The following is an 11,824-nucleotide window of genomic DNA, read 5'->3' on the forward strand; positions in this document are numbered from 1 at the left end:
CTTTGGCTACACATGCACTTTCTCTGTTGACACCTAAGAAACTGCTTGTCTGTGCCGGCGTGGACGGCAACACTGGAAGCCAGGGGTGGGAAGAGCAGTGAGTTATCACCCAACACTCTCATACTCTGAAGTTTTTACTCTGTGCCTGAAAACATTTCTGTTCAATCCTAAGCCATCGCTTTGGACTTGCTGCACCGCGGAGCCCCAGCCCTCGGGGAACTTGCTTTCTGATGGGGTGAGAAGCAGGCAGACTGACAGGGGTAGCAGCGGCGGTCAGTGGCAGCACAAGGCAGGAGGATCAGGGAAGGGGCTTGCGGAAGGAATACTGCAGCTGACGGCCGAAGAATCGGACGTGCTGGGAGGGATTGGTAAAGACCGGGCTACTTCGGTCACCAGGACCAGCCAGTACAAAGGAGGCTCTCTGCTCCCGGGAGTACACAGCCACGCTCAGTTTTGCTCCCAGACATTCTGGATTATCAAACGGGAACCTAGATTCCCAGCAGGAGGGCTCGGGGAGTTGGGAGGGACAAGCCTGGGCACCGTCCTCGGTCGGGGACCGCAGGACCAGGGCTCCCGCCGGGCCGATCTCGCGTGCCCGGGGCCACTCTCGGCTCTCCCAGCACCCCAGGCCCGAAGCCCTGTTGAGACCCACAGAAAGCGCTGACACACACCGGCCGGCGTCGGCCAGCCCGCTGGGCGCATCCCCACGGCCGGGACGGCGGCAAGGGCAGGGCCGGCTGCCGGGCCGCCGCCACTTACCGGCCAGGCCGTGGCCTCCACGCCTGCCACCGCAGCCACGCGCGCGCCACCCCACTTCCGCTTCCGCTCGGCCGCCCCCTCCGGCGTCACCCACCCCCCCAGGCCGAGACACCGCCCCCTTCTTTAAAGGGGCCAAGGACCCCGAGGGGACGAGGCGGAAGCAGCGGTGGCTCCCGGCCTCGCCACTGCCTGGTGTCGGGCACAAGGAGCTGCGGCCCGACTTCGGCGTGGACAACAGGTCGCCCGTCTCTGAAGCCTTCCGAGTTCTAGAGCGCCGCCCTTAGAGGTCGCAGGGGGCACTCCGGGGGCCGGTGGTGAGCCGGGCGTTCTGCCAGGGTCCCGGAAGACCTAGGCCGTCCCTGTCTTTAAGGGCATCCCCCGCGGAGTATTGAGCTCAGACCAAGGTCCGGAGGTGTGCTGCAGGAGTGCTCCTCGTGAGCCCATTCCTGGGGAGGCCGCACGGAGCCTCGGACCTACCACTGCCCTCCACTGGACGCAAACATGCAAGACTCTTCTTGGTCCTCTGCGCAGGGGGAGCTAACCCTAACCCTGCGATGTCTACCACACGGGTACGGAAGGGTACCTGTCTCGCTGAGGGTCCAAAGCCGTCCGAGCCTAAACCCGCGGCGGCCACTTCCACCCCCAGGGTTGTCTTGCGGATAGGGAGCCAACCACCCTCCCCAGGCGTGCCCTCAGAGTACGCAGGGTCCTAGATTCGAATGCTGTCGCCCCTCCATCACCACCTAGGCAACCAACAGCCTCAAGGACCGGAACTCTGACCTGGCATCTGCAGTTGTGAACTCCCCTGGAGGGTTGGGGACAAAGCCTGGTCCCCCCGTCTTGGGCTCGCTGAGCCCCATGGAGAGCACGCACAAGCCAAGAAAGGAAAAGGAACCTTAAAATTTTAAATCTTTAATTTTTCACGTTTTTCCTTCGTTTTGCTTCCAAAAGGAAAGGTGCGCATAGCTCCGTCACCCGTACATTGTCCACGGCTCAGGGGCCGGGGCAGGTCCCGACCCCTGCCGGCCGGCTGCCTCTAGGGCGTGGGGCGCCCGGGGGTTCACATGCAGCCCCCGGGGCCGGGGCAGGGTCCGGGCGCCGCCTTATTGCTGAGGTCCCGGCGCGGCTCGGGCCGGCCACTAGGCTAGGCGCGCTGGCTGGGCAGCTCCTGGGAGATGAAGCGGCGCAGGCGCTCCAGATACTGGCTGTAGAGCTCGATGTCGTTGTGCCCGGCGCCCTCCACCCACAGAGGCTCCACGGCCTTGGGGCAGCGCTCGTAGAGGGCCAGCCCGTGAGAGAAGTCGATCACCTCGTCCTCCGTGCCGTGGATGATGAGCACCGGCGACGTGATCTTGGACACCTTCTCGATGCTGTGGGGCGGGGCATATTAGGCCTCCGCGCCCCGCCCCTCCAAGGTCCCGCCCCGCCCCCAGTCCCCGCCCCGCCCCGCCCCGCCCCGCGCTCACTTGGGGAACGCGTCAAAGCAGTAGGTCTTCTTGGTGTCGGGGAAGGCGACGCGCATGCCCGAGGTGAGCGGCGAGTGCAGCACCACAGCGGCGCACTCGTAGCGCGAGGCCAGGTCCACCGTGGGCACCGTGCCGATGCTCTGCCCGTACAGAACTATGCTGTCCGGGCTGATGCCGTACCTGGCAGCGGTAGGGGCAGGATCAGCAGCGAAGCAACTCACACACCCCTCCCACTGCCTGCCCTCCATTCTCTGCGCAGGCTCCAGGAAATATGATAGGGACCTGGGACCCTCCCCTATCTGCCAGCACCGAGGGGGTTGGCTCAGCAGGGGAGGCAGGATCCCCAGGTGTGAGGAGAACTGATTGCCCACAGCCCAGACCCTCAGTTTCGATAGTATCTACTTGGTCACACCTGGGCAGTACACCTGTGAAGGCCCTACCAGCGCTGTGGTTCCCGGAGGGAGGTCCCTGGCGCTTCTTCTGCTTCTCTGGTCACCCGACCTTCCCGACCCATACACACACTAGACCAGGGCCACATGCAGAACCTGCTTGGGGCCTTCCTGCTGATGCAGTTCGGAATTTGACAATCCTTCCTGGTCCTATTGCAAGGGGGTGTGTCTTCCAGTCACCGTCACCCACTCCCTTGGCCTTGGGGAATGAAGACAGTCCTGCCCAGTTAGCCAGTATGCAGCCCCTCAGGTGCTTAGTAAAATGTGGGTGAGCAGGACAGTGGCCCTGAGGGGAATGAGTGGTCACTACCTCCTTCCTTGGGCATCTTTCCTACACAGTGGTCAGGTCCTATGCCCCTTTCCCCCCTACTCCACACAGACCTCCCGGAGCACCACCACAGCGCAGTTCTTTCCTGACCACTCAAGGACCCACTCACCAACCCCCCAGTATAGGAGGTCTCCATGGCCTTCCCTCCACACATCCCCAGCTGTGATCTCAAAGGGGGTGCCCCTCTTCCAAGTGGCCAGGGCACTTGGGCCCCTGGGCAGCCAGAGGTCATCAGTACCTGTCCCTGCCCTCTGCCCCAACCCCAGGCCTTGGGGATGCCACCCAACCTTGTGCCAACCCCTCTTGGCCACTCCACCCCAGTCTGCTCCCTGGTTTGCCAGGAGCACCGCTGTGCTGAGCACCAGCCCGGTCCTATCACCCAGATCCGTGCAGGACTCCCAGCTGCACCTGGCTGTCTCTACCTAGACAAACGCAGCAGGTGCTGGATTCCATAGTTTTTCCAGCCCCCTTCCCCGCCCTGCACCACTGCTTGGGCCCATGCCTCCCGCCCTCCTAATGATTCTCAATTGTTGGGGCTGAGGGACAAGGTTGCTGGAGGTCAATGCTGGCAGCAGGACAGATGGATGGATGACAGAGCTCAGAACCCTCACCCTGCGGCAGGGCATGATTCTGCTAGCAACCCCCAGCCAGCAGGGACAGGCTGAGGCAGCTGTGTGTGGAACACTTGCACCAGGCCACCCAGCATGAGTCCCCAGTACCACAGAGGTGCCAGGGGACCCTGCTCCCAGGGCCTGCATCAAAGACTCCTGGTGCATCACTACAGCAACCAGGGCCCCACCTCCCCAGGGCAAGCTGGCTATGGGCCCTGCAGGAGCTGGTCGCACCAGTCGGCTAGGCAGGGCTGAGGTCAGGCTGCCCTGGGCAGGCAGAGGGCACCGCCTCTGGGAGGCTGGGGGTCAGGTGCTCCCTCCAGGGCAGCATGGGGCACCAGGCCACAGGTTGTGTGTGCTGGCTCTGAGACTGAGCCACCTGGCTTCAGTGAGCAACCATGGGGTGAAAGGAGGCTGCCAGGACCTAGATGACAAGGGCAGTGGGCTCCAGGGGCAGGGGCGTAGACAAGACCACAGAGACCCTGTCTGAGTCAAGCCAGCAACTGTGCTGGGTACTGTGCCTGGGGAGGCCCAGCCTCTGCTAGCTGACCTCCCACAGGGGCTGTTTTGGGAACTAAGCTGTCTGACAACACCTCCAGGCCCAGAGACCCTCCCCAGAATGAAGCCAAGCTTCACAACAAGAGGTCTGGCCCCTCCCCACCCTTCAAGTGCTCCCTTAGGCATGGGGATCTCCGAGTCCTTTCACACCACCCTCACACACAACGTACCAGGCCCAGGAGAGGCCTGAGTCCTCTGCCTGACTCCTCCCTCCAGGCAGAGCCTCAGTTCCCATGGAGAGAACCTCAGGCCCTGTCCCTGCCCCTCCCAGACTGTGGCTCCCAGGAGATCACTCCAAGGAGGGCGGAGGGGCCCCATCCAGCCTCCCTGCACACCAAGGAGACAGAACTTGGGTCAGGCTTCACCCTGCAGCCCCCCACCTGGGCTTCTTCCCACAGGGTCCAGTCACCTGGGAGGAGACGCGCACCCCTGCCCCCCCTTGCAGCCTGGGCTCACCTGGTGCGCAGGGCCTGCCAGGCAGCGTCAATGTCAGCGTACAGGTTCTTCTCGGAAGGTTTGCCGGAGCTCACGCCGTAACCAGAGTAGTCGTAGGAGAAGATGTTGCAGTTGATGCGTGTGCCTAAGCCGATGTAGAAGCTGCTCATCTGGCCCAGGTCCACTGCGTTGCCGTGTGAGAAGAGAACTGTGTACCTGGTGAGGCGAGGAAGCACAAGTTAGAAGGTGATGGAAGGAGGGGGCTGGCGCCCTTACAAAAGGAACAGAGGATTGGTTCTACTCACTGGGACTTAGGCCAGAATAGACAGTGAAGCCTCAGGCTCCCATCATCCAGGGGACCACCCAGTGTGAGCCCGAGAAGCCACAGTGACCTTCACATCGATGGCCCTGGGTGGCAGCTGCCTCCCCCTGGAATCATTCTTAATGGAGAGACTCTGAGAGCTTAAAGATGGTGGTTCATCTCCCCGATGCTCTGAACCTTCCTGGAGGATGAGACTGCGGGGCTCCAACCACAGGGAAGAGGGCCACATCCTGTTCACTGCGGGGCAGCTCTTCCCTCTCCACGGGAAAGGACCAGGGCCCTAATCTCTGCCCAGGGTCCCACGGGCCCTTCCAGGCAGTCTGACCAGTCTGGATCCTGGTTGACAGGCTCCTAGAATCTTCTTCCTCCAGCACCACTGGGCCCCAGCTCAGCCCAGCCAAGAGGTAAAAGCCTGCCCTTTGGACCTGGCCTCCTCTGCAGGCAGAAGCAGTTGGAAGGCCCCACCTCTGTGCCACCCTGGGGCTCAGGGAGTCAGACCTGGCCCCAGTTGCCAGCCTGGTCTCAGGGCGACCACCCGAAAGCGGGTGCTGAGGCCTCACTGGGCACTCAGGGCCCAGGAAGCTGACCCAGGGCATGTGAACACTGAGACCCAAAGGCAGGAGGCTCCCAGAGAGGGCCCCCAAAAGGCTGCACGTGGAAGGACCCCAAGCAGTTTCTCAGTGGCCGTGGGCAGATCTCATCTGCTGCTCCTTGGCAAGAAGAATCTCCGGGACACCTGCCCACCCAAATAGGCTTTCACTGGCTCTGGCCCTCTGGTGGTCTCCATGCGCCACAATGAGAGGCTGAGAACAGAGCATATCTGGGGACCCCATCCCAGCTGGCCCCTCCACCATAGGGGTCGTGTCTGCGCGGCTCACCTGGCACCAGGCACACAGCGCACGTACATGCAGGAGATGCGGTTGCCCCGGCTGCTCTTGGTCAAGAAGACCTCGATGGTGTCCAGCTCGCGCTGGCTGTACTGGAAGTCAGCGCGCTCCATCAGATGGAGTTTCCAGCGCCCAGGGGTGCCAGCCAAGGCCCGCAGGTTCCCTGAGGGGGCAGCCCCGGCCCCACCAGGCCCGGACTCAGGCTCAGGCACCAGCGAGTAGGTGGGCTCCGGAGGCAGGAAGGCGAGCTTAGCGGCAATGCGGCCGGGGCAGGGCGGGCAACAGAAGAGGCAGCAAAGCTCCGTCACTGACAGGCCGTTCATGGCGGGGGCCGGGTGCCAGGGCGGGCCTCACCCGGCAGGGGAGGGCTGGGGGTGCTCGGAGACACAGGCAGGGGACAGGGCGACCCCCGGCCACTGCCCCAGACGAAAGCCCCGTTAGGAGGCCGTGGCACAGCCCCATCGCGGTCCAAGCTGAGCCCTCAGGAGCCTCGCAGCCTCGCGTGTCCGTGTGGCACAGAGGGAAAGCCTGTAGGGGGACAGCATGATGTGGGGTTCTCCTGGGGCTCCCACGGGTCCCAAGCCCTGGGCTTTCCCCTCCGCCCAATCTCCACAGCTCCACCCACTGCCCCATGGCCTGGCCTGCCCTCCCTGGGGCACCAAGGCCTCCCAAGTGACCCTAGTGGGACGCAACCAGCCCCCTGCCTGCTACCACACTTCCTCAGCCTGCAGGTGACTCTTGCCATTTAACCCCATTCATCAGTCCAGTCTCCGCCTGCAGGCTGTGCTGGGTGATCAGCACCCTGGCTACCCAACTCTCCCCAATACTGCCCCTGCCCCAGGTCCAGGGAGACCAGTACCCCCAGACCTCTGTCCACATAGCTGGCCAAGACTCTCCACCCCCTCCCATCTGCCACCCCCAGGTGACACAGCTCAGCCGAGGAAGGACCGACTGCTGACCACAGGGACCCGCGGGCATGCTCCCAGGGCCTGCGATGTCCGGAGACAGGAGTCCAGGCAGAGGAAATACAACAAACAAAGGCTCTGGGAACAAAAGCAGGATACATCTCCAGGCTGGGAAGGCCCAAGGAGCCGAGACAATGGCTCTCTCCTGTGCTTGGGGCCAGGCCCCAGTGGGGGTTGGGGTCCACAGGAGCCTGGGGCACCTTCCCCTGCTCCGCCAACTTAGGGGTCTGTGGCCTCGGGGAAGTCACTTAGCCTCTCTGGGCCTCAGTTTACACTTCCATCAGTACAGACACCACACAGGTCACAAAGAGAGTAAATGAGATGAGGGGAGAGATGGGACAGGCAGGGCTCAGGACAGGCACAGAATGTCCTAAACGCGATCTCGAGCAGACTACAGCTGAGCTGCTAAAGCAGCTACACTCAATATGCACGGAGCTGCCAACAGAGAGGCTGGAAGAAAATACAGAGGTCTGAGAAAAACCTACTCACTTACTACGTTGTCCTTACAGCCTGGAACGAGGAAGGGACACATGTTCACAGCTCACTGTTGGCAGCAGAGCACCTGAGCCTATTCTGTTTCCCGGCCACAGCATTTGAAAATCACTGGGCCCGGGCCACAATGGATGCAGAGCAGGCTGGTGCAGTCCAAGGCCCAGAAACACACCTGCCCCCTGCAGACCTGTGATCTGAGACTAGGAGCCAAAGAAAGCTACATCTCACAGTCACTTGGATCAGGGGCACATGGAGGGGTGTGGGAGAGGGAGGCAGGGACACAGATGGCCTCCAGGAGCCCCCGAGACTCCCAGGTGGGATACTTGTGTTACGTGCAAGTATGTTCAGAAGGGAGAGTCTATCACATTGGTTCTCAGACAAAGGCAAATTTATCCTCTGGGGACATGGGCCAACCACTGGAGAGACATCTATGGTTGTCATGACTTGGGGGGGTTACTATTGGCACTGAGTGGGTGGAACCCAGGGATGCTGCTCAACACCCCACGGTGCCCAGGACACACCCCCCAGAGTGTCAGTCAAACTGAGGCTGCTCCAACATATTCTCAGAGATTCCAGGCCCCAACAGGTTGACACTCCATTGGTGCTTTGATGGCATGGCAGGTCTGGAGTTTGGGTAGCAAGGCGAGGCTGGTTTTGAGAGGGAGGCCTGGCTGAGAGCCAGTGTACAGGTAGGAGGCCCCTGGAGACCTGAGGATGAACAGGCACCCCAAGATGGACAAGGGCCCGCTGACCAAGCCAAAAACAAGGATGCCATCCTTGACACCTCCCTGCACCCTCAAGACCCGCCCATCACAGGGCTTGCTGACTGCCTCTCTCCCTCCCACCACCACCTGGGGCACACACAGTCTTCTTCTTCGCTGGTTCCCCGCTACCGTTGACCACCGCCACCCTGTTCCACGCCGTTCTGCCCTCTCCAGCCAAAAGATCTTTTCACAACACAAATCTACCAGCCACTGGGCTGTTCCAGGGGTCCCACTATTTTTATGATGGAGATCAAATCCCTCACCACTGTCTGCTGTGGCCGACCTCTCCAGCCTCCCTTGCTCATCACTAACCCACTTTCCCCAGATGAACCATACTGTCCTCTCCTGCCTCAGAGTTGCAGCCCCATCAGTTCCCCTAATCGCACAGCCTGGGCTCCTTGTCCCATCCACCCTTCACATCTCCCAGCGCCCTTCCAAACAGATTAGTCCCTTCCCCAGAGGCTCTAGGCTCCAGATCTGACTCCACAGCTTGTATGTATAAATTCAGCTTTCACCGACCACCCCCCACCTCCAACCAAAGAGAAACTCCATGAGGGCAGGACCACCACCAGTTCTCACTCAAACAACAATGGCTGAATGAACAGACAAAGGACCCGGGGGGAAAGGGGGTCTCTACAGTCTGCCATGCCTGACAGAGAGCGGGTACAGTCTCTTCTCACCCCTCCCAGACCTGGGACCTCCCACAGTCTTACACGGGTATCAATGAGGGTGCCAGATATCAATGAGAGTGCCGGCTCACAAACTGCAGAGCACACCTAGATGCCTCACTCACTGGGCAGGCACTCCCAGCACTCAGAGCCCAGTGATTCTGTCCACAAGCACATATCCGGCACCCCGCTGCCAGGCCCAGTGTGGGCTGCTGGTATCATGAGGATCAACAAGGAGCCAGGCAGTTACAATTCTCCAAGATGACCTAAATATGGACAACTGTGACCGCACCTCTCCCAGTCAGTCTGAAAGGCGCCTGCAAAGCGCCTGGTGACAGCGACCAGGACAGTGGGGAGAGGATAGTCAAACCCCAGAGGTGATAGAGGGTTCCAGGAAGTAGGGATCCTGGACTAGACAGACACTGGGAGCCACAGTGAGCAGAGGGGTCCTGGAGAGAGCTGGGTCAGGCCTCACCCATGAATCCTGCTGTAGAATTTGAGGGAAATTCATCCTGGGGGAAACGGGGAGCTTAAGGAGTGGGGGTCTGGGGTGGAGCCCATGGGTTAGGGCCTGTGGATGGTGCCCTGATAGCAGCCTGCAGATGGGACTGGAACAGAGGCTGGGAAGCCTGCCCAGGTGTCCAAGCCGGACGCAGGACGCCCGCGAAAGGGCAAAGGTGTCTTGGAAACGTTTAGGAAGTAAGGCTCGGCTCCGGCTGCTGTGGCGGGAGAGGGTGTCAGGCTGGGGCATCTGTTCGGGGCCGGGGGTCAGAGTCCGCTGCTCGGACAGCTCACTCCACGAAGGCGGGGCCGCGTCCCCGGGAGGGTGAGCGCATATCCCACGTCGGAGGACTGAATGGACTGCGGACGGAGCTCTGCCAGAGTCGGAGACGCTGTTCCGCGGTCCCGGGCCCTGATCAGTGGTCCTCCACCCGGGACGCGGCCGCCCCGGGAGTGCGGGGTCTCAGGGACGTCCGGCCGGATTGCCCCAGCCTCGCGGCCCGGCCCGGCTCTCCAAACGGCCGCGGGAGGCAGAGACAGCGGGAGGCACTCAGAGCCGCCACGCCAGCCCCTGCTTCACACTCACCGCCGCGGCCTGCGCCCCCCGGCCCCGGGGCCGCGCTCCATGGCTCCCGGCCGCCCGCCCGTCAATCCCTCTGCGCCCCGGACCGGTCTCCTGCGCCGCCACCGCCGCCGCTCCCCCGCGGGCGGAAGTGAGCCTCACTCCCGCGGCCGCCCCGGAAGTGACGTGCAGGTGTGCGTGGGGAGCCGGAGGGGCCGGGGGCAAGGACCGGGAGCGGGCGCGGCTAGCGTCCGGGAGCGGGGTTAACTTTCGTGGTGGGCGGGGAATTTGTGGTGGGCGGGGCGATTGGGTGGGCAGGGGCCGAGCTTCAGGTTCCCATCAAGGTTTCTGGGAGTGGAGACTCATAACCGTTCGCTTAATCTTTCTCTCATTCCAGGGCTAGGACTCTAGTGAGGAACTCTTCTGGCATCAAAATTTACAGGGTGCCAAAAAACTCAGTAGGGCTTCCCAGGTGGAGCTGGTGGTGAAGAACCTGCCTGCCAATGCAGGAGATGTAAGAGACTAGAGTTCGATCCCTGGGGTCTGAAAGATCCCCTGGAGGAAGGCATGGCAACCCACTCCAGTATTCTTACCCGGAGGACCCATGGACGGAGGAGTCTGGCTTGCTGCAGTCCATAGGGTCGCACAGAGTCGGACACGACTGAAGCGATTTAGCACAGAACAAAAACCTCGGTGGTCAACATAAGAACTATTTTAATGCACCACTAAAAAAACAAAGTTTTGGGACCAAGTGAGTTCACTTTCACTTTTCACCTTCATGCATTGGAGAAAGCAATGGCACCCCACTCCAGTACTCTTGCCTGGAGAATCCCAGGAACGGGGAAGCCTGGTGGGCTGCTGTCTATGGGATCGCACAGAGTCGGACACGACTGAAGTGACTTAGCAGCAGCAGCAGCAGCAGCAGCAGCAGGCCCCTGGCTGGGATGATTCAGCCTTTATTTCAAATCTTTGTGTGTTGTTCATCATGGGTCCTTTTGCATCACTTTAGGCTCCCCTCCCCACCCCCCCCCAACCCCCAACCAACCACCCCCACCCCCACCACCGGTTCCCTGGTGGCTCAGTGGTAAAGAATCCGCCTGCAATGTAGGTTTGATCCCTGAGTCGGGAAGATTCCCTTAGAGGAGGAAATAGCAACCCGCTGCAGTATTCTGGCCTAGAGAATCCCATGGACGGAAGAGCCTGGCGCTACAGTCCATGCGGTAGCAGAGTCCTACGCGACTGAGCACACAAGCACGTTAGGCGTTTTCATTGAGTATTAAAATATTAGGGTTTCCAATTCTCTCCCACTCAGCTCACCCTGCGGGCTGGGAGGCGGCGGCTGGTGACACAGCTGAAGGCAAAGCAGATGGACAAGAATGAGGCTTGGAAACAAAGTGGCAGTGTGGCTAAAGGTGACCCGGGCGGTCAGGGCAGGCCTTTCTGAGGAGTGATTGGGAGGAAGACAGAAAAACTGCAGAGGCTGACAGTGCCTAGCCAAAGTGGGACAGTGAGTTAGTGAGACAGCCTCGGCCTTGGGCAGGCCAGCCTATCGCAGCTCAACATCCGTCCCACCCGCTGCAGGCAGCCCCAGCTCCCTCTCCTCCCCCAGAGAATCTAACTTTCAGCTTCATATGCAGAGATAAGCCTCCCTGGCCAGTCCTTCCCCAAGGCCCCATTCCCTGGGGTCAGCTGCCGGGAGAGGACTCAGGCTCAGGATTGGACACTCTCCAGAGGTGGTTTCCAGCTGGTTCCCTCTGACCCCCTGCCCAGGCCCTAGCTGACTCTCCCTCAGTTGTTTGCTCCAGGGGGCTGTCCCTGGGTGCCTGGAGACGCCCCTGCCTCAGCTGTCCCCTCAAGGCTCCCGGCATCAGCTGTCCTCCTGAGCTCCAAATGTCACACCTAAGCCAGGCTCCTTCCATTTCCTTGTGCCAGAACAGGAAGAGGCCTGTCCACAGCCTTCCTCCACACTCCCCCACCCTCTGGCCCCATCTTCCCCTCCTCCCCTGGGCTAGAAAGGGCCAGAGCTGCTGCAACACCTGAAAGCCCAGCTTCTCCAG

The 11,824-nt window shown here is 61.4% G+C and overlaps 1 protein-coding gene across 1 annotated transcript; it reads right to left on the bottom strand.

Annotated features, from left to right (window-relative positions):
* Positions 1 to 1,661: 1,661 nt before the first annotated feature.
* ABHD17A (abhydrolase domain containing 17A, depalmitoylase) lies at positions 1,662 to 9,908 on the bottom strand. Its single transcript, XM_052642983.1, has 5 exons — positions 9,792 to 9,908; positions 5,807 to 6,343; positions 4,628 to 4,822; positions 2,226 to 2,405; positions 1,662 to 2,129 (listed from the first exon to the last, which is right to left on the bottom strand). The coding sequence occupies exons 2-5, from the start codon at positions 6,136 to 6,138 to the stop codon at positions 1,904 to 1,906; spliced, it is 933 nt and encodes a 310-aa protein (XP_052498943.1). The 5' UTR covers positions 6,139 to 6,343; positions 9,792 to 9,908; the 3' UTR covers positions 1,662 to 1,903.
* Between the last annotated feature and the right edge of the window lie 1,916 nt (positions 9,909 to 11,824).

The sequence above is a fragment of the Budorcas taxicolor genome, chromosome 7 (genome assembly GCF_023091745.1).
Source record: "Budorcas taxicolor isolate Tak-1 chromosome 7, Takin1.1, whole genome shotgun sequence".
NCBI classification, from domain to species: Eukaryota; Metazoa; Chordata; class Mammalia; order Artiodactyla; family Bovidae; genus Budorcas; species Budorcas taxicolor.